Source organism: Embiotoca jacksoni, unplaced genomic scaffold (assembly GCF_022577435.1).
Source record: "Embiotoca jacksoni isolate LCO1_2020_lvr unplaced genomic scaffold, fEmbJac1.0.p SCAF_22, whole genome shotgun sequence".
NCBI lineage: Eukaryota > Metazoa > Chordata > Actinopteri > Embiotocidae > Embiotoca > Embiotoca jacksoni.
The window spans coordinates 7,100,703-7,121,987 of NW_027185363.1; the positions used below are offsets into that span (position 1 = coordinate 7,100,703).

Sequence of the window (21,285 nt, forward strand, 5' to 3'; positions counted from 1 at the left end):
TGTGTCCCAAATAATTTTACAATGCCCCATGAAGCAGTAATGGTTTACTTATTGTGACACAGTGAGGTAGATGATGGAAAATCACTCTGGTAGTAACTTTAATGCAACTATAATCATGAATTCAATAGAAGTACTGATGATAAACACATCAGCATCTGTGGTTTTAAAGGGTTTTCTCCCTTTAAGGAAGCATGTTCCACTACCCTCGTGTATGTTTGCACGACTCACTCAGTTTGGTTCCCTTCTCTAACTGCTAAGGTGCTCTGTGCTTTTAAATGTATCAATGACAGGTAGCTGCGCTGATCGGTTTATCTCACTTATATGGCATGATGACACTTCTTCACATGATTGTTTTTATGGTGGAATCTCAGAGGCCAGTCATGTGACGGTCTAAATTCTCCTTTCTTTGTGTTCTTAACCTCGGGGGTCAGGGCATTGTGTTTAGCGCCCTGTTTTGAAGTTATTTCCCCAACAACACGGACAATGCTCTTTTTGTTGCCCCTCGGTCATTTTGTCTGAGAGTGCTCATCAAATTATTTGGCTCTTGTGCTGAAGCTTGATTATTCCATAACTTGGCATTGACGAGTGTTCTGCAGTCCTCTCATTATATTTATCTCGACAAAATAAACAATTGAGAATGGAGGTCTGACCTGGTTTAAGCTGATTTCAGAGTGACACATGAAATATTCAACCCAAGGACGCCCTGCAAATGATCATTTCTTCACATTGTATCCGTTATTTTCACTTTTAAAAATACATTAAAGGAAATGGCTGGCAATATTGAATTTTTCTTAAAATCAACAACCAACAATTGATCTTTCTTTAAAAAATAGAAAGAAATGTCTGTGTATCCAATGCCTGATACACTTTATTCCTCCTTGACCTCCACCAAAAACACAACATTGTGTCACATTGTCACATAGACACGTTCCTTTCTTAGAGCGAAGCTGAGCACTGAACTTTATTTCAAGTCAGTCCTACCTTTACGATGCAGTAAATAATCACTAGAATACCAAATATATTATCTTGTTTTGTGGCAAAAAAATAGTCCGCAACAAATGCATTGCCTATACCTGTTTGAATATTGTTTCCTAAAAACTACAGTGCCATTATTAATGAAAAATACAATTTGAGACCTGACCTTAAAGGTTAAGAGCTTCGGTGACACTGACAAGGCAGGGTATCACTGAGATTCAAATAAAATATTTATATATGTATGCCTTCTTTCTACTCACCATATAGAGCACCATCTCAAACTTGAAGACTACTTGCTTTTAACCTTAACCCCTCTTGCCCTCTTCACCCTGTCTCCAGACTGATACTGGGGCCTTATCCACAACCCAAGAGTGTCTTTCCATGCTCACTCCCTTTCTGCTTTTCATCACCTTTTGGCAAACGTTTGAATAACCGCTGTGTTAGAATGAGGGGCGGTGGGCACAGTCAGATATCTGGTGAACTGTGTGCAGAACTCTGCGTACGAGAAACAAGGTCCCAATCAAAACCGCTGGAATAAAACACGTCTCACTTTGTGCTTTTTATGACCACTTCAACCACACGGGTGTGATGAAAATGATCCCTGAGCTCTTTTTACATGACACTACTGGCCTACATTTTCACAGCTTTAGTGTTGTCAGGTTTTTTTTCAAACATCAACAGAACAGCCGTGGTTTGAGACATTGGAAAAGCAGGGTTATAAACAGTTGTCATAGGGTGAGTGGTTCCACGACTACAAACTACCTCAGAGGTCCTAAACTGTAAAACTGCCTGTAAACACAGGTCAGGCCACAGTGTTCTCATTGGTTCTTTAAAAGTTAACGGTACTTATATAATCTGCGATACATACGTGAACCAACATGTCTTCAAACCTGCTATCGCTCTCAAATGACCGACAGTTTAATGCAAGGACACTCAAAAAAAAATATGTATACTATGTGTCGCAATATAACTTTTATTTTTAGCTAAGCCCATAAAATGATGAATAAATCAATCATGTATGTGATTTCAGCCTGAAGTGTTTCATCAAAGGAAATTATGGCTTGGGTCTTTAATGATTGACATCACAGCGTAAGGCCTCGCTGGTTCCAATGGGCTGTGTGACATTGTTGAACTGTAGATATGAGTTCAAGCCCTGCAGCACATGTCCACAACACATGGTAATGTGCTCTCATGTGCGATTGCACACACGTAGAAAACACACTAATGCTGTGACCTCCAGGGTGCCAAAAATGACCATAATATCATTGTCTTTAACCAGAATTCTGACAAGTGGGGACACAGAGAACATATCTTCATTCGACCAATATTTGACAAAGAGTCCTTTAATTACAGTGAAGTTTTGAAAACAAGTTTGTGTGTCCTTTTCAGGAAATTGCACTGAATTCCATTTATTGTGGACAGCCAAAACCCAAACCTTAACCAAGACCTCATTAGGGTCGTTGAAAATGTAGTAACAAACACAAATACAAATACAAACATACACATACATAAATCCATGAGACACACAAGGAAAGAACAAACTCTCATATCTGTGTTCGGATCTCTCTGCCAATGTTCAAAGACCGCAATTTTTTTTTAGCCATTTCTATGTTTGTTAAATTTTAATTTTGTTCAAATTCTGGCAAAACCTCAAAAGATGTGTACTTGTATAACAATACTTTGCATGTTGCTATTGCCAAACTTAATACCAGAAATGCACCATTAACACTATAAAACTTAGGGGGATAGCTTATAAATACTTTTATTGCACATTCAAAACTGCATTAATTTCAACAATTTTATTATCTATCAACAACACCAGAAAGGTGTGTAAAAGCATGTAATAAATGGGTGACAAAATACTACTTTTAAGAAACAGTTGTTGATCAAGGTTATGATGAACTTAACTTGACATACAGTCACTTAGTATTATGTGTGCAAACACGGCGGTGTATCATCCGACTTTAGCGACTGTATAGTGGGCAAAAATGGTGTGCAACACTGCTTCCCTGTGGTTGGATTTAAATCTACACCTCCATGCCATTGGTCACACAGAAGGTCATCTATAAGTAACACATTAAAGTTAGATTGACATCTTTCTCTTTCTAATATGAGAATTAAGCTTAATTTACCCGAAATTGCATTTTACATCTCATGCAGGCAATCCAGACCCAAACTAATCCCGGATATGCTCCAACTAAAAATGCTTGAAGGAACTTGGCCCCAAACGCTCAGTGTCATGGCTCTCCTGCATGTTACAATAAAATAGTTTCACAAATATTGAATTTACAGGTTTTTAGATATTTTTCAACCGCGCTACATGCATGCATGAAAAGATGTGATTTGTAAAAATGTACATTTATTTATTTGTAAAAATGATTGTTCGGTTCCTCTGACATAGCTGCCTCATGTTTGGTTGGAAGCCGAGACCAAATTTGACAGTTAAATATTGTGAATGTAAATAGTTAGCGGTGCAAATAAGTTAATTGACACGTTCATTTTGAACACGTTAACATAGACGAAACATTACCACGTCTAAAATACGTGCAAAACGAAATGGTTATCCATACGTTTAATATCCTGAGAAGACCTAAAATCTTGTGTTAACACGTTCATTTTGAACATGAATATTAGACGTGTTATTTTCGTGTGCTGGGGCGCCCAAAATATTCCGATGTTGTGACAAGCTCCTTGAACGCAACCGTCCCAACACGTTCACAGAAACCGGAAGTTTAACGACAGTTCCGGCTGTGCAACCGTAAAGATGTCGCCGTCCTTATTTAATTTTATCGACGCTAAAGACAAATTTACGGTGAGAAATCACGTAAATAACTTCTTCTTCAAAAACACGTGTAACTATAGACTTTAAGCCCTAACTAAAGTCGCGGTTAGGTGGCAGGTTTGCTCCTACAAGTTATTGTTCCCTTACCGTGGCCGCTACCAAATGAAGCTAAGCTAACGTAAACGCTGCCTGACGTCTCGTCGTGTTTTGTTTTTATATTCTTCTTCTTCCTTCTTCCTTCTCTCTCAACACGACTGCAGGATTCGGCCAAACATGCCCTCGTTGGTAAAAGCAGCAAAGCGCTAACCAACGTGTTTAATCAGCTCCCCGGCAAGTAAGTGATGCTCGTCCGGCGCCCTGTTGTCGTCCAGTTGAGGAAACGTATCATCCGCGTTATTTATTGTTTGTTTAATCTCGTTTGTTTACAGCGAGGCGGAGAAGAAGACCACGCTCGACCAGGCTCTGAGGGGTCTCCTCGGTGATCAGATAGTAAGAATATATATATGGATATATTTGGCCGTTGTCCCATTTTGATCAGTCAATCAAATGAATTGAAATGGACCACAAAATGCCTAAAATAAAAGTGTTTTGTCTGCAGGTTGAGCAGAAGGTGATCTGTGACGACTACCTGTCTCTCATTTACCTGAGTATCGATGCCGTCACAGAGGGTATGTTACTCAACCAGGGTGATTTCAAAGGAACATAAAATGATTTTTTTTTTTTTTTTTTCTTTAACCTTTAAATTATAGAAAACCTCCACAAGCGGGATGGAAAAAAAATAAAAAGACTTCCCTTTTAACAGGAAGAAAACTTCCAATTACGGGAAGGGGAAAAAAAAAAAAGATCTTTTAACAAATCGGAAACTTCCGACGGAGCCAGAGTTCTGGGACGCTTTCGTGCTTGCACTTCTCTGTCTTTTAAACATGCGAGTCCTGATTTGAGGTTCATCTTAAAATTGCATCTTTGCGTTTTTACGGCCGAGACCTTTTGTCTTGTCACCTGCAAACCGCACCGCAGCTCAGCTGGATGATCGTCACTGATCAGGATAAAACCTCAGAGTTTTAGTTCACACCCAAGTTTGGAAAAACTGGTGACTATTGATCGTACATAAAGTGTTTTATTTTTTTTGGGCAGACTGCAAGGGCGTAAAGTCTCTTATTGCGCCCAACGTTGTGTTTCCGTCTCTCCATGCAGGTATCTGCTCTGCTACGACCCCTTTCCTCCTGCTGGGAGACGTGCTGGACTGCCTTCCTCTGGACCTGTGTGACAAAATATTCTCCTTTGTCGAGGAAAATGTCTCCACCTGGAAATCGGTAAATAAGCTGCTGGCGTTCAGCTGAAATATGTGTCCGCCGTAGTTTGGATCTTTTTCTTTTTTTTTATCACTAAACCCGTGCTCTTCTCCTCTCCCAGAGCTCCTTTTACACTGCAGGGAAGAACTATCTGTTAAGGATGTGCAACGGTAAGGCTCTTGCCTCGTTCTTTTTTTTTGATGCACAAGACTTTCTATCTTCACAGGGCAGATCGGTCTGTGACGTACTTTTCTGTCTGTGTAGATCTTTTAAGGAGGCTTTCCAAATCTCAGAATACGGTGTTCTGTGGGAGAATCCAGCTCTTCCTGGCACGTCTCTTCCCTCTGTCGGAAAAATCGGGTAAGAACAGCGATATCTTCATCATCGAGCTCTCAAGAGATGCAGTTTATAACAATTCGCTCTCGTCTTCTCTGATAACATTCGTATTCTCCTTCTCTTTTTTAAAAAAATTCAGGTCTCAACCTACAGAGTCAGTTCAACTTGGAAAATATAACGGTGTTCAACAAAAACGAACAAGAAAGCACCCTGAGCCAGAAGGTAAAAAGTCGACACCTGGTGACGAGTGTTTGCATTTTAAAATCAATCGCAAACTTTCTGTTTAACCTCGTGGCATCGCGTTTGTAGCACACAGAAGAAAAAGAAGATGGTATGGAAGTGGAGGAAGGAGAGATGGGAGAGGATGATGCACCTGCGCCGTGGTAAGTTGAAGTCCTGCTCTGAAGTATACCACAAGGTTCGCTCTTTTTTTTCTTCCATTATTGAAATGACCCCGTGGCTTGTCTCTGTTTTTGCATCGACTAAAACTGAATCAAATGTTGCTTTCAGTTCCATCCCAATCGACTACAACTTGTACAGAAAGTTCTGGATGCTGCAGGACTACTTCAGAAACCCGGTGCAGTGTTATGACAAATTCTCATGGATGACATTCCTTAAGGTAACGCACTATAACACAAAAGCAGAAGAAAAAAAAAAATCCTACTTTAGATGCCTTTGCTGTGCAATTGTCAGATCATAAGTGTCCAAAAAAAAAAAAAAAAAATGACGACTCGCTGCTGATGTGAATTTCTGTCCTGCGCAGTACTCGGATGAGACGCTGGCAGTGTTCAAGAGCTACAAGTTGGATGACATGCAGGCATCTAAGAGGAAGCTGGAGGAGCTGAGAGCATCTGGTGGAGAACATGTTTACTTTGCCAAGTTTCTCACGAGTGAGAAGGTGGGAAAATTTGAAATATCCGACCCGTGTTAAAATACGTTATGCTCTCAAACGTGCTCACGTACCACTGATTACGTCCGTACGGAACGTGTCCTTTCGTACCGTGAGTGAAGACACGTCCGCTCTTCATTTCTCCCCTCTTCGTCTCCAGCTGATGGACTTGCAGCTCAGCGACAGCAACTTCAGGCGACACATCCTGCTGCAGTACCTCATCCTCTTCCAGTACCTGAAGGGTCAGGTCAAGTTCAAAAGGTGAAGCGCGCCTCGGGGCCGACAGCAGGAAACAACATTTCAGCTGTTGGGAAGCCACGTTTATTTCCATGTCTTTGTCCTCATACAGCTCCAACTGTATTCTGAACGACGACCAGACCGCGTGGATCGAAGACACGACTAAACTGGTTTATCAGGTCGGTCAGAAGTCAAGACGGACACCGGGGACTTCCTCGTTAAACGTTGAACCCGTATTAATCTGTGCTCTGCTCTCGCAGCTGCTGAAGGAAATCCCTCCCGACGGAGACAAATTTGCCACCATGGTGGAGGTAAGCCGAGCTTCAGGAATAGCCACGTCGTCAAATGAAGCCCATCTGCGCACACGAGTCAGTCGAACTGTCTCTCGTCTTTTTGACAGCACATCCTGAACACGGAAGAGAACTGGAACTCCTGGAAAAACGAGGGATGTCCGAGCTTTGTGAAAGAAAGGTACTGCAGCGCAATGTTACAAAGCGGCCACGGCAGACAATCATTTTCTTTGATTGATTTAGCCCGCTCGCAGTGGTGTGAGCTCGGACCAGCGCGCCAACCGTGACCACTTGTTTTCCTCTTTTAACAGAACAGTAGACGACAAGCCCAAAAGACCCACCAGGAAAAGACAAGCTCCGGAAGACTTCCTCGGAAAAGGGCCAGACCGCAAGATTTTTATGGGAAAGTATGTGATCCGATACGGCGGAAGTCGAGTGTTTTTGTGTTGGTCTCCAGTATGTGGAGCTGAACGCTGGGCGATCTTTCTTTGATAAGCAGTCGCCGCCTGCGACTGAAGCTACAGTGAGGCGAGCATCAGCCTACGGAGGTTCCTCCCCGATTTCAAGGTCTTCTGTGTTTTGTTTAGTGACGAGTTGACGCGCTTGTGGAACCTGAACCAGGACAACATGGAGGCCTGCAAGTCAGACAGCAGGTCGGTGCTTCAGAGAGCAAAGTTCCCGTCCTCACCTTTTTTTTTTGTGAATGTCAAAAATTAGTTGTTGTTTTTTTTTTGTTTTTTTTATACATGTGATGTCTGTCTTTCAGAGAGTTCATGCCGTCACTGGATGAGTTCTTTGCCGAAGCCATCGAACAGGCCGACCCCACAAACATGGTGGAGGATGAGTACAAGTAAGTTGTCAGTTTTAACGCGTGCGCTCAAAACTTCGAAGGAAAGCTCTTTTAGACAGCCAGTGTTTGATTCCTGCTCTCTTCCCAGCATCGGATTTACGTTTTCCTCTCCTCCTGTGAATCCCCGTAGGGTTGTGCGGAACCCAAACTACGGCTGGCGCGCTTTGAGGCTGCTGTCCAGGAGAAGTCCACACTTCTTTCAGCCGACGAACCAGAAGTTCAAGAGCCTGGCAGACTACCTCGACAGCATGGTCAGCAAACTGGCTAAAGAGCTGCCGGTGAGGAATTGATTTACCTTTCAGAAAAATAACGTATGTTTTTATCATCACAAAAGGAGTGTGTGTGTGTACGTGTGTGCGATGCGATGCTTATGTGGACCGACTGATTTTTGTTCCGTGCCTGCAGAAGGACATCCCCTCTGAAGAGATCAAGACGGGAGAGGACGACGACGACGATAATGGAGACAACCTTCTCAAAGACAGCAATGACAGTGAGTTTGAATCACTCGTTTAATTCATCTTAATCGCCAGAGGCTTTATGTTTTTGGGTTGTCCGTCGGTCCCGTTTGTGAACAAAATATCTCAAGAATGCCTCGAGGGAGTTTTGTTCAAGCTTGGCAAAAACTTTCACTGGGGGGGGGGGGTGGAATGAACTGATGAGATTTTGGGGGTCAAAGGTTAAGATTACCGTGGCCCCAATTCAACACATTCATACGATATCTAAGGAATGCCCGGATGGAATTTCTCCAATGTTACATAATTATTCACTCGGCCTCAAGGATGAACCGATTGGTGGGCAAAAGGGGGGGGAAGTTCAAGGTCGCCGTGACGTCATATCCCTCTCGTCCTTCCGTGCCGTTCGCAAGTGAATGTTTCAAAATGGAATCTGTTCCTTCTCGCTATCAAGTAAATGTTTCTGCCGTTTGAAAAAAAATTCCCTCGAGGCGTTCTCGAGAGATCGTGTTCACGGGAACGGGATAAATGGACGGACGACCCGAAAACACAACAATGCCTCCTGCTGCTACAGCCGAGTTCCGAGTTCATATTTTAAGAGTGTTTTTATTCCTCCCATTATGTCTTTTCTTCGAGGTCCGGGCATTCAGAGCAAACTTGTGACGAACCAGCAGATGGACGACATCGCAGCCAAACTGGGCGCTCAGTGGAAGACGCTGGCTTCTCGTTTGGACATGAAGGCTGCCGAGCTGCGTGAAATCGAGACGGACAGCGAAGACGTGGAGATGCAGGCCAAACTGCTGCTGGTTGCCTGGCAGGACAGAGAGGGAATACAAGCTACGGTGGAGAACCTGGTCACGGCCCTCAATGCTGCAGGGTTCTCCGAGATAGCGGACAACCTCAGCGAGGCGTAAAATACATCCGTTTCTTACATAAATAGCGAATAATCCGCACCGCCGTCGCAGCATCGTTTTTCATACCAAAAACAATTGGAAACTGAAATTTTGTATTTAGTATAGGTCCAGTTTTTTTTCCACTGTAGAAAAGCCAATAAATGTCCGTTTCCTTCTGCAGAAGTTTTTGACCTTTTTGTTTTTCGACCACATACTCGCATCAAAGAATCTCACGTGTTGGTATAACAGTTTATTTTCACCACCTATGAAAAGCAATCAGTCAATAACTTATTACAGAGTGTTGATGTTCAGGTCTTACACGTTGTGGCAGGGCGATCAGGAAAAAGCCGAGCATTTCGAAAGTAGGGATGTTAAACATCAGTGTCGGCAAGAAAAATGTTCAAAGCTTACTGAGCAAAAAAAGCCATCATAGTCGAATCTTTATTTAACCACACAGTTCACGGCAACATGTCCTGAAACATTTCCCCTCTCCCATCCCCTCCCCCCCGAAAAGAGCATCGGTGAAGATTTTGGCAGAAAGAGCCTCATCCGTCATTTACACTTGAGAACAGTTTCAGGAGAGGACGTGAGCCGAGCGCTTAAAAGTCTTTACGGTGTTCTCTAATACATCGGAGAAGATACAAGCCAGAATGTCGAGGACCACAGCTTGGCCAGGCTTCTTTCTTTTTTTTTCCTTTTTTTTTTTACAAGGTTGATTAAATGACTAAAGAGAAATATTTTTGCTTTTATGATATGAGCACCTTACCAAAGGCTTTAAAAAATATACAATGTGTATAAAACATTTAATGAAACTGCACAGCCAGACTTAAAAACCTCGAAGGATCCAGTCCACAGATTGCCTCTCATCATATCTCCAAAGCCCACTATGGTTGAATATTTAACACCATTTGACAGAATTTGTTTTTTTAGGTTGTTTTTTTTACAAGCATCCATGTTGGTTACAAAAACATAAACAAAAAAAACAAAATTAAGGTCATCAAATCTTTAAAGACACCAGTTTTATTGCACATCTATGCAGACAGTGCTTGGAAATGGCAATTTTGTACGTGTTGGGTGTTTTGTTTTCTAAGAAATCTGCCACAGCTACTGTTCCTCTTCAAGTATTTCCAGCCGCCGGGGCCCGTACAGTAGAACGTACGCTATATGCCAGTCTCCGCCTCCTGACAGTCGCAGGATGTCCTCCGGAGACACCACACTCACCTTGTCGTCGTCAAACTTGACCCACTCATCTGTCGGGGGGAAACCAGAGGAGAGTTCCTGAATATTATACCTCCGTCAGGGCTGCGCAATTCATCGCAATCCTCATTTTCATTCGGGACATCAGCTACATCGAAACGAGCGCTCCTACTTTCTCCCCCCCCCTCCAAAAAAAAAAAAAAAAAAAAACCCGGAACAACGCAGCGTTACACCACGTGATGCAGAGCAGCAGCGGAAATCGGCAGCAGAGCAAACGGTGAGAGGAACGACGAAAAGTCGAGGCAACGAGAGACGGGAGCTGTTTCCATGTTCAGTGATTCATTAAGTTTAAAACGGAGCGCTGTTTCCGTTGTCCGGCGTCGATATGCAGGTATCGTAACGGGTATCGGTTCACCTCGGGGGGACCGTTTAAAGGAGCTGCAGGAAAACTGCAGACCGATTCGCCTACCGTTTAAAAGTAACTTCATTTTCTCCGTTTTTCCACTGATAACGTTGATCCGAAATGTAAAAGGTTTCCTCGACTGATCAGAACGTTTATATTATTTTACATAATCTTAATAACATAAGGCTCTGTCATATTTTTGATAAATGAAGCAATAAACAATTATACCGCAAAAAAAAAAAAAAAAAAAAAAAAAAAAAATTGTGATGGTCATTTCATCCAGAATCGTACGGCTCCAGTACACGCCGAGATACGAGCTGAATACGCGGCGTTCTTGTCACACGGCTTACCTTCTTTCCTTTTGACCCATCCCACGTAGTGGCCTGAGGAGCTGGAGCGGCCCTGGTGCGTCAGCACGGCCTGCAGGTCGTAGTAGCCGCTGTTGTTGGAACCGAGATCTAAAGAAGACGGTTACAGTTCTTCAAAAATCGGGACTCGGGATTGAAAAATGATCTCGCAGGGAAATATACAACCTCAGATACTATCGCGCTGCTGAAGACACAAATACACTCAAAAGATATGACTGTGATTTTTGCTGAGTGTGGGTGTAATTAGTCCATATTTGATCGTTCCTCCAGTTGAGGTGCTGTATGTAATCTGATGGTGTTATAATGTCGCCCTCTGCGTGGCTGAAGGCAGGTATTTTTCTCCTGACTGGCGGCGGGGGTTCTCTACAAACAGGAAGTGACCGCGACCGTCGTTCGCGGCACGTTAAAGCCCTGCCCGCGGACGGTGTCCGTGTCAACGTACCGTCCGGGAACGAGAACGGCTCATATTTCACTTCCTTTGCTGCATCCGGCTTCTTCACCAACTAATGCGAGAAGAGAGAGAGAGAGAGACGGAGAGAACGGGTAACTACGCTGAACGAATTACGTGCGAGTTCATCTGCAACCGTGACCGACAGCCGCCGCGTCACCTTCTGCTGCTGTTTCTCCAGCTTCTTGTCCTCGACCACCTTGAACTTTGACCTGACGGTCAACATCTTCTCCTGAACCTCTGCGGTGCACAGCTCGTACACGTCCAACATGAGCGGGAACTTGACATCCTTTAAAAAAAAAAAAAAAAAAAAATATATATATACACATCAACATGTGAGTTACAGATATGAATGGCCAGTGAATGCGATTGGTCCCTGTTGGGAATCAGAAATGACGACAAACCTTTAGAACTTTCGCATTTACGGACTCCTTCTCTTTGTAGAAAAATCGGACCATCTGAACGGTCAAGTAGGCGGGGAGACGGCTAAGTTTTGACTGGCGGGAGAGAAAAAAACCCCCAAAAAACAACAACAAGAGCGTAACTAAATTTCTCATTCAAGTGTGTAAAACGTAAGAGACGATACTCCATCTTTCAAAATGACAAAGAAACACTTACAGATTTTATATACAGGGCGTTTCTGTCCAAGGATGGAGACATTTTTGTGATTTCTTCCTGCAGTCTCTGGAGGGGGCACAGACATGATGAGATCTTCATTACCGTGGCGACACGCTAACTATACGTCACGCAAGTTGTATTCATTTCCATCGCTCGGGCCCGCGCCATCACGAGACGAGTTTAAAATAGCCGCGGTGCTGTCCGATACATACCAGCCTCAGTCCCGTTGCGAGGTATTTGACTTCTTGGTTAATGAAGCAGCTGAGCTGGAGCTGGTTCTCTTTGCCCTTGATTGGCTCTTCCTCCTCAGACTCTGTGCATTTCATGCTGAACGGTAGAGTTAAGAAAAAGCCCGACAAGAGATTGATGTCGGACTGCAGCTCTTTTACGAGTCAAAAGCACGCCGGCGGAAGAAATGGCGCGCCAGAAGATGAGATCGACAAAGACAAACTGCAAGGATACGAAGTTTCAAATTCCACTCCAAAATACTGATCGATGAAGTTCTTCTTGGCGGAGGCAGCGGCAGCTCCAGTCTCGGAGTCGGTCTAAAGATTGGAAGAAATCTTTATGTGTCTGGAACTTGTCGAATACACAGTCATTCTTTTATTATTAAAGAAAAGAAAAGAAAAAAAAAAAACAACAACACACAAGGTAAAAAGGATTTACCTCCATGGTCTCTAGCGCTACCGGCTCCAACTTTTGCTGAAGCACTCTCATCATCTGCAGCCAGCACTCGTTGGCATCCTGAGAGCAAAAAAAAAAATCAAATGTCAAGATGTGCAACCCTGCGCTTGGTGCTGTTATCAGACTAAAGTACAGGACGCGCGGTGGGCGGTAAAGGAGCGTAGGATGGCGGCGCAGAGTTTCTCACCTGCTGGAGGTACTGTCCCTGGTCCCCCTTCTCGGCAAACTGTGGAAAGGCCATGTGAAGGAACTGCAGCAAAATAATGGGCGGGAGGCTGGACGAGGTCTTGTCCATGGTCTCGTATAAGTCACGAAGGGCTGGGGATGCAAGAACAACCGCGTTAACACCGTATGCGTCGGTGACTTCTGGACATTAATACGTGGCCGTTGTTTCACACGGGTTACCTGCTGTGATGTATTGTGATGGTGCATTCGCCCCTGAAGATCGCAGAGCGCCTGCATACCTGCAGAGGGAGACGGATTTTAACAGACACAAAACTACAAAAAAAAAAAAAAAAAAAAAAAAAAAAAAAAACAGGGAAAGGGACAAGTGGGCTTTTAATCTGAAAAGAAAAAAAGATGATTTCAAAAGAAAGGAGAAATTCAGCCCCGAGAGCCGGTAACGGCGCAAAAACAGACCTCTTCAGTGCGGTTTTGAGCTCCGGCACAGAGCGTAGACACTGCACTGTGGCGTTCATGTAGCAGGTGTTGCCCAGGTTTGTCAGCCCACAAGGCAGCTCCATCTGAAAAAGACAAAACGCGAGAGAGAGCGGGGATGAGCACCTCTGCGGCAGTGATTCCCCAAACCGTGGCACGCGTGTGGCGCCACCCGGTGGTGCGGGAAGGCCGAACAAGCGATCTCCGACTGGCCGCGCAAACGCCGAGCTGAGGAAATTGCGCGTTTCCAGCGGCCGACGTCCTCAAAACGGTAGACACGGCGGGTTCGGTTGATCCTCTTGGTAAACGTCGCGTTCGAGGAGAACGCATTTAAAAGTGCTGACGTCGGCGCAGGGAGCGGCATTCATTTAAGGCGTGCGGGTCGTTTTCAGGCCGACTCACCGCCGAGGCCAGCTGCTCCTCAGTCATGTCCTCCACGAACATGGGCCGGACAGCGGGCTCCTCGGGCAGAGCCTCCGCAGAGCCCATCATCAGCAGGGTCATTCCCTACGGAGACAAAAGGAAATACACCACAATTCAATCTCCTACTTTTTGCGGTGCAGCTCATTCATGCGTTATATGCATCTAAACAGCTTAAATACTCACATTTTTCAGTTTAATGTTTCCCCACTCGTCGTCCTGGAGCGGAAGAGAAACATCGATTAGCTCGTTTAAAAACACGCCGCGGATATCACAAGTGTTGGTCCTTTATTTAGCTCTCCAACGGCAAATCTTGAAAAAGCTCAAATCTATTTATGTCCTTGTTGCCTTCTCAATCAAAACACGCAACAAATATTGTTTCATGCCTTTTTAAAAGATGGCCCAAAAAAAAATCTCCTGAAACACATTTTTGACAAACAATACCCCAACAGGAATAAAGTTTATTTGTAGGTTACTGTTAGCTATGAATTAATCCTCTGAACTCCCAAAACCTGCCAACGAGCTTGACAGGCATGTTTTTTTTTAACAAAACAAAACAAAAAAAACACCTAAATTACACGATTTCATTGAAAAAGATGCAAATTATCAGTGAATTTTTTCATTTCCAACAGTCCTTGAACTAATTCTGTGTACCAAATGATTCTTTCAGGAAAAATAACAAACCTAATCTTAAAATCGTGACATTTTATTGAACGCACTTTAATCTACACGTTTCAAAATAAAACCGTTGTGCGTGATCCAAATTCTGAAAGAGAATTTAAAAATGGAAAAAAAAAAAAAAAAAAAAAAAATGTCTGCACTCCTCAATGCACATTGGGAGCCTTGAACGACTCGGCCGTGACCAAAAGTCACATGACAAGAATTGAAGACATTTTATACAAAACTGCAGACTGGAGCTCAGAGAGGACGGACAGCACAGAGAGGTTTGTAGACATTGTAAAAACTTAACAATATGTATCGCATGTGGAGCTCCCAAGCCCTATTTTTTGCAATATTGGTAACGTGGATATTCAGAAAACTGTCCGACATATAGATTCCATCGTTGCTCCATTTTTGAAGAATAAATGATCAAAGAATTCAACATTATTTATGCCATTATAATTGCATTATACGGCATTAAAGACATTTTTGAGTTCTCCCTTCTTCTTCCTGGTGATTGTGCTGTTTTCATAGAGGTGCATTGAAAAATGAGTCCACAGTGAGTAAAACTGTGAGATGAGGGGAAAAAAAATAAACCACAACGCCCAGGAACTGGTTGGGGTTCGGTGAAACACAAAAAAGGACCAACTTCAAACAAACACCTACTTGTCGGCGGTTTTCAGGGACATCCCTCGATTAAATGTTGCATGTCCATTAAAAAAAAAAAAATGTTTTCTGTGCAAAACCTTCCAAAATTTAGAAAAAAAAAAAAAAAAAGCTTGAGCAGATAAAATTAACAACACCCGAAAAAGCTTCAAAATGACCACCGGGAAGCGGCGTGGTGCCCAAAATGGCATCTAAGCCCGTCACGGCAGGAGGAAAAAAAAAACACCCCGTCACATAATATGGGGGACGTGTCGCCGCATTTAATGCTGTGGTTTATTTATTCGTTTGTTTATTTGGGGCGACGACGGGATTCTGCAGTTATAAAAAAAAAAAAAACGGCCCTGCTCACACGGGCATCGGGAGGATCAATTAAGTTAATTGGTTTTGAATTCGTTTACAAGAAGAAAAAGAAATAAATGGATCGCCAACCCCCTCTCTTTCTTTTTTTTTTTTGCTCTTAAATAAACCAACACCTACAGATTTAAGGGTTTATAACGAGTTACCTTTAGAGTGCCTCCCTTCACCATGACCTTCTGTCTGTCTGGCTGAACTCCCGTCAGGGCGAAGAGCTGAGCCTTGAACACCATGGGAGGCTCCTCCGTGTTCAGCTCCACCGCATCGAACTTCTCTTTGCCCCATTTCACATTCACTGGAAAGAAACACAGAAGAATAGAACAAATTCAGAAGAAACAGAAGAAACACAAATTAAGAAGAAACACAGAAGAATAGAAAAAATTAAGAAGAAACAGAAGAAACACAAATTAAGAAGAAACACAGAAGAATAGAAAAAATTCAGAAGAAACAGAAGAAACACAAATTAAGAAGAAACACAGAAGACTAGAAAAAATTCAGAAGAAACAGAAGAAACACAAATTAAGAAGAAACACAGAAGAATAGAAAAAATTCAGAAGAAACAGAAGAAACACAAATTAAGAAGAAACACAGAAGAATAGAAAAAATTCAGAAGAAACACAAATTAAGAAGAAACACAGAAGACTAGAACAAATTAAGAAGAAACAGAAGAAACACAAATTAAGAAGAAACAGAAGAAACACAAATGAAGACGTCTAGGGGGGGAGGAGGTAAAGGAGGAGGTGGAGGAGGTAGAGGAGGAGGTGGAGGGAGGAGGAGGGAGAGCTGGGGGAGACGGCCATCGCTGTCAACCTGCTGCCGTGTATGACACAGCATCTAATCAGCAACAGTGAAGTGCATCGAGGAATAAAAGCAGCTTAAGTGTCCAAAAAAAAAAATACAAAATACAAAAAAAACACAAAAATACAAAAAAAATATGCATCTGTTTCACTGCTTATTTAAAAGCCACGAATTGCTTAATTAGCTAATTAAGAGAACCCTTCAGCGTGATTAAAGCGTCGCGTAAACAAACGGTAAAAGTCGTGTTCATTTTAGGTTTGTTTTTATTTGTGTTTGTTTTTCTCGCGACTGCAGTAAACATAGAAACTGTACACTCATGATCCGGCTAGCTCGGCTAGCTCGGCTAACCTCCGCTGCTTCAAAAGGCGTGATTCAGTTTATTTTCAAACTACTAAGAAACAAGACGAATGGTTTAAAATATAGATTAAAAAGAAAAGAAGGCGAGGAAAAACACCGCAGTGTGTGTGTGTGAATGTTGAGGCGATAATCGATGGCTTTAAATGAATAGTTAAAAAAAAAAAAAAAAAAAAAAAAAAAAAAAAATCACCTAGATGCTACCGGGCTAGCTAAGCTAGCTGACAGTTAGCGGCGGTTGCTTGATTTCTGGTTTCGGTCGCGGTGAACTCCGACAAACACGATCCGCAAACAGCGCCGACAGAAAGCAACCAGGTCACTTCAGTGTAAACAATCTCGCTCGTTATCCTGTCTGACGACGCCGTTGTTTTTTTTTCCCGACATAACTTCCCCGCCGGCCTACGAGGAAGAAGGCTGCCAGTTAGCACGCGAAGCTAACGAGCTAACGCAGGCTGCCGCACCACAACACGTGTAAAAGATCCGCGATTTAACTCGTTTTCCTCAAAGCAAACGCACGTGTTGTATTAAAACCACGTTACCTGTAAACACCGGCATGTTTTGGAGACCTTTTTTTTTTCTTTTTTTTTTTTTTTTTACTTCCGATACTCTCTTGTTTTTTTTTTGTCCCTGTTTTCAGTTCACCGGGGCGCCAACGGAGAGTTGCTCAGTTCTCGGTCTGAACTTCATTCAAACAGAATGACGCTGCAACAACACGCTGGGAGCTGATCGGTGCGCTCTGACATCTGCTCGTCGTCCTGCCGCGCTGCGCGGAACGCCGCGCCGTGCCGCGCCGTGCCGTGCCGCGCCGCGCCGCGCCCGAGAGGATCTTCCGCCGATGCGGAAACATGAACGTAGATTGGGGAAGTATCCAGGTCCTATTTTTTCAAGTAAAAGGATTTAAATATTGCGTTGTTTTAGCGTTATCAGCAAATGTACTTTAAAGTATGAAAAAGTAAAAGTACACACTGTGTATATATAATTATATTTTATATTTTTACTGCTATTTTATTGCTTTTCTATTATTCTATTCTATTATTTTATTCTATTATTTCTATTATTATCTTATTGCTTCTGTATGCTGCTGTAGCGAAAATATTTCCCCTCGGGGATTAATAAAGTAAATACCTACCTACCCACCTACCTAGTAAAATGCCCCCCCCTCCCCCACACCTGCTACATTAATATGCATTTTACTGCTGCAGAGATGATTTTAACAGCTTTATATACAAGTTGGTTCATTTAGTCTACATCAATGCATGATGTTTTATGAGATCGTCGGTACGGCTCTTGCCGGGGAGCAAATGGTTCAGGGTTTAAATATCTAAGGTAACAATTCTGCTAAATGATTGAGCTACTATATCGATACCAGGTAGTTACTTTATTCATCCCCGAGGGGAATTTTTTTTCGCCACAGCAGCATACAGAAGCAATAAGATAATAATAATAGAACAATAGAAAAGCAGTAAAATAGCAGTAAAAAGTATAAAATATAAATATAAAATGCACAGTATATACAGTACAGTATATATCTACTATATCAGGTACTATGTAAAATTCATACTACATATTAAGGGAAGTGCAATTTAGATATTCCACTATGTGAATGTGTTACTTGTTGTTGTTGTTTTTTTACAATTTATGCTTGTAAATTATTAAAATTTAATGTAGTATTGACTGATTTATTTGGAATTTGGTCTCAACTAACAAACTTTATCCCCAAAAATCCCATTTATGTCTGTTTTTACTTCGTTTTTCTATCCTCCTTTTTGTCCTGTGCTACGCCAACTTGGGTTGTTTCTAATTTTTTAAACGGTGTCCAATATAAATAATGGAATTCCAATTCTTATTCTGATAAATTGTTTGTACAGTAAAAGTGAAACTTGACTTCACAAATATTTATACAATAGCACCACCTGGTGGCAAGTTACAAAACTTCAATATAAAAGTATCACTCTCCTTTCCGTAGTCTCAAAACTATGAGTGCTTGTACATTGATTTTCTTTTGGAATACTTTTTAACCCTCGTGCTTCTCTTCAAATAAGATCAAATCAGTAACTTAGAGGTGAAACATATACGCATCAAAAACCTGCCACACAAATAATTATCATTTTTCACTTTTTTCCTTAACTCAATCCTGATCATAACTACCAACTGATCATTCATTTTTTTTTTTGTATTTATACCCTTTAAATATTTTGCCTTCTAGTAAACCTTACCGTCTCACGCTCTAAAAATATTAACAAAAGTCATGTTCAGAGCTCTTTCGGCCCCATTTATAGCCTGATGGAAAAAATATGAAAGTCATGATGAGTAGCCGTAGTGAAAACGAGTATACAATGAGTGATAAAGATATGTTTATTGACATATCCATCAGTGCGGACTCCAATGCAATTTAACCATGCAAATTATCCAAGACAAGAGTAGATCATAGTTTCCAGTGCTTTTTCTTTTAAACTGAACAAAAAAGTTACGAATAAAAAGACTGCGGAGGTATTCCATAATCCTTATGTCACTCTCATTATATACACTGTGGGGGTTTTGCATTAACGGGACATTACAATGTTAGAGAAACAACTTGTAATTGTTAACGAGGACAATCTTTGACACCTCACCCTGCTGAAATTTAGCATGTGATATGAACCAAGTCTGGGGATTTTGTTTTGACACAAATTCTATTGCAATGTGTCCATAAAGAGGTAATCTAATATATATATTTTATATACTCAAACCAGAGAAAGTTACGTTCTGATAAAACCACAACAGCGTGGCAATTTCTTAAAAAATAAATGATGGAAGAGTTAAGATTTGTCTTGTTTTGGAACAAAAAGAAAAACAAATATGGCAGTAAAATCAATATCCAAACGTTAAGGCACTAGGTGGGCCAAATGCTACACCTGTTTAGTCTTCTACAAATAATTTACAAGTCAAGTCAAACAGTGCAGTTTTACATTTGTTAACTTAATGTTTTCCTTTTGAACCATTTATCTATGAATCAATGTAAGGCAATACATTACAACAACAACAAAAAATAAAGAAAAAAATAAACAATACAAGAAAAAAATATTACAGAGACAATGTACCAAATAAACAGAAAAAAAAAAAATCCATTAAGTTTTAGGACTCCTATATGCCATTACAATGGAATTTTCCTTATGGCTTGGAGCAATAAAAATAATTATAATAAAAATAATGCATAGATTTAAATGATGATCTTGCATGCTCCTCACTCAATACTCAAAACATCTAATACTCATGTCCCAATACTCGGTCCCAAACCTGATAACTGACTTGCAGAGTGATACAAATGAAGGCAAAAAGGCCAGAGACCTTAGATGAAGGCATCTGTCATTTCTTTTTAGCTGGAAACAAAAGTATGCTTGCATTTAGTTCATGTATCTGTCGGGTGGGGAAAGAAATTACGAAATAGATATTTGTTTTTCCGCCCTGAGACACAATCTCTCACTGCAGATCAACAATCCCTGTATGACAGTACCTTAAACTGAACACATACTTGCAGGAGTCACAGCAAAACCCCCTTTTACTTTCCAGTTTCTGTTCCAACTGTCATATGATATGAAGCACAGAATGTTATGACACGAATCCTTCCATCTCTGTTGTCCATCTTTAATTCACGATGAGTGCGCCATCTCCTGGTGGAGATGGAGAGCTGCGAGTTTGTCAAGTTGAATGATGAAGCTCTTCTGTTGAATGTAGAAATGTGGCTAGGGGAGGGGTGGAGATGGGGGGGGGGGGGGGGGCTATCAGGCTTTTTAATGTCCATGATGCCTTGTGTCTGACATGTGTTGCAATACTCCAGCGCTGGTTATTTATCGATATATTTTTTTTTGTTGTTTTTAATGAATTTTCTATGTAATACAGTTTTTTTGTTTGTTTGTTTTTTCTCCATTTTTGATGATGAGGAAGGAGGGGAAATTTAGAGTCCAGAAAAAAAATCCCAACGGTTCAGATGGTTAGCTGAAAGAAAGAAAGAACAGAGACAGGTGTCCAGTAAAAGAAAGGCAACACGTTTACTACTTTGGTTAGTGACCCAGTCTAACAGAAAAGCTGGTAAACAGACACTGTGACACCGTTAACAGCTTTGCATTATGTTTGACGGGTGATGTAAAAATCCTCAATGTGGACCAATCTAATGAGAGTTGCAAAGTAAGTCTATGAAGTTAGTTACTGAACCCAACAACACATTAGTGACAATTAGAAAAATCCCAAGTATCAACTGGATAGAGCCAAGGAGTCGAGTCAACCAACCAACCAGGAAGTGTCTCAAGTTAGAAACACTCAGTCACACAATTAATAAATAGACACGTTTAAAGTTGAAGAGAAAAGTCTAAAAAAGAAACACATCAACACTTTCTGAAGAAGTTCCTGTCAACAAGTGCTGGATGTTGTGTCTGCTGCTTGGAGGGTGGACTGCGCTCTGCTACAACACAGGAGACAAACAGCAGGTCACGTGACTGGTTTGACCACATCGCAGCCCACAAGAAGGAATTAAAAAAAAAAAAAAAGGCTTGTGACCGCAACACACCCTCACTTACTGCCTGAAAAACTACTGCATAATGTACAATAAAGCATTGGCGTTATTTCAACATTAGTGTCTGAAAAAATATTTACATGCAAGCAGAGTTGAATTATTATTTTTTTTTT

At 41.7% G+C, this 21,285-nt stretch overlaps 3 protein-coding genes across 5 annotated transcripts in view; 1 reads left to right on the forward strand and 2 right to left on the reverse strand.

Annotated features, from left to right (window-relative positions):
* Window positions 1-3,707: 3,707 nt before the first annotated feature.
* thoc1 (THO complex 1) lies at window positions 3,708-9,195 on the forward strand. 2 transcript variants are annotated; one of them, XM_069157618.1, is made up of 21 exons: window positions 3,708-3,787; window positions 4,018-4,091; window positions 4,186-4,246; window positions 4,356-4,425; window positions 4,952-5,070; window positions 5,171-5,219; window positions 5,314-5,409; window positions 5,525-5,607; window positions 5,695-5,768; window positions 5,896-6,004; window positions 6,149-6,283; window positions 6,435-6,535; window positions 6,624-6,690; window positions 6,772-6,822; window positions 6,912-6,982; window positions 7,113-7,208; window positions 7,389-7,454; window positions 7,568-7,651; window positions 7,782-7,929; window positions 8,057-8,141; window positions 8,740-9,195. In XM_069157618.1, exons 1-21 carry the CDS (start codon window positions 3,740-3,742, stop codon window positions 9,015-9,017), a joined length of 1,965 nt encoding a protein of 654 aa, XP_069013719.1. In that variant the 5' UTR covers window positions 3,708-3,739; the 3' UTR covers window positions 9,018-9,195. The 2 variants fall into 2 exon arrangements, with proteins under 2 accessions (XP_069013719.1, XP_069013720.1); XM_069157619.1 differs by having other exon boundaries at window positions 8,726-8,853.
* A 36-nt stretch (window positions 9,196-9,231) lies between these two features.
* On the reverse strand, window positions 9,232-17,387 carry usp14 (ubiquitin specific peptidase 14 (tRNA-guanine transglycosylase)). The gene is made up of 16 exons (XM_069157620.1): window positions 17,163-17,387; window positions 15,621-15,766; window positions 13,978-14,010; window positions 13,774-13,878; window positions 13,354-13,457; window positions 13,120-13,178; window positions 12,902-13,032; window positions 12,697-12,774; window positions 12,493-12,575; window positions 12,243-12,357; window positions 12,031-12,096; window positions 11,817-11,909; window positions 11,573-11,701; window positions 11,407-11,467; window positions 10,947-11,054; window positions 9,232-10,246 (listed from the first exon to the last, which is right to left on the reverse strand). Exons 1-16 carry the CDS (start codon window positions 17,176-17,178, stop codon window positions 10,101-10,103), a joined length of 1,473 nt encoding a protein of 490 aa, XP_069013721.1. The 5' UTR covers window positions 17,179-17,387; the 3' UTR covers window positions 9,232-10,100.
* A 1,573-nt stretch (window positions 17,388-18,960) lies between these two features.
* The window catches only part of rock1 (Rho-associated, coiled-coil containing protein kinase 1), a 28,337-nt gene continuing 26,012 nt past the window's right edge, over window positions 18,961-21,285 (reverse strand). The window contains exon 33 of one of the 2 annotated variants that reach the window (XM_069157621.1): window positions 18,961-21,061. In XM_069157621.1, the coding sequence (XP_069013722.1) occupies window positions 21,010-21,061 (52 nt within the window). In that variant the 3' untranslated portion in view covers window positions 18,961-21,009. The remainder of the gene's footprint in view (window positions 21,062-21,285) is intronic. The other variant, XM_069157622.1, reaches the window with a different exon arrangement.

What these genes read in the sequence shown, in the direction of transcription:
- thoc1 (XM_069157618.1), top strand. Translation starts at nt 3,740, where the DNA reads ATGTCGCCGTCCTTATTTAATTTTATCGACGCTAAAGACAAATTTACG. An exon ending in AAAGCACCCTGAGCCAGAAG is followed by an intron (nt 5,608 to 5,694) that starts GTAAAAAGTCGA and finishes TCGCGTTTGTAG; the next exon opens with CACACAGAAGAAAAAGAAGA. An exon ending in ATGGTGGAGGATGAGTACAA is followed by an intron (nt 7,652 to 7,781) that starts GTAAGTTGTCAG and finishes GAATCCCCGTAG; the next exon opens with GGTTGTGCGGAACCCAAACT.
- usp14 (XM_069157620.1), bottom strand. An exon ending in GAAACATTAAACTGAAAAAT is followed by an intron (nt 13,879 to 13,977) that starts GTGAGTATTTAA and finishes TTGTCTCCGTAG; the next exon opens with GGAATGACCCTGCTGATGAT. An exon ending in TCGCAACGGGACTGAGGCTG is followed by an intron (nt 12,097 to 12,242) that starts GTATGTATCGGA and finishes TGCCCCCTCCAG; the next exon opens with AGACTGCAGGAAGAAATCAC.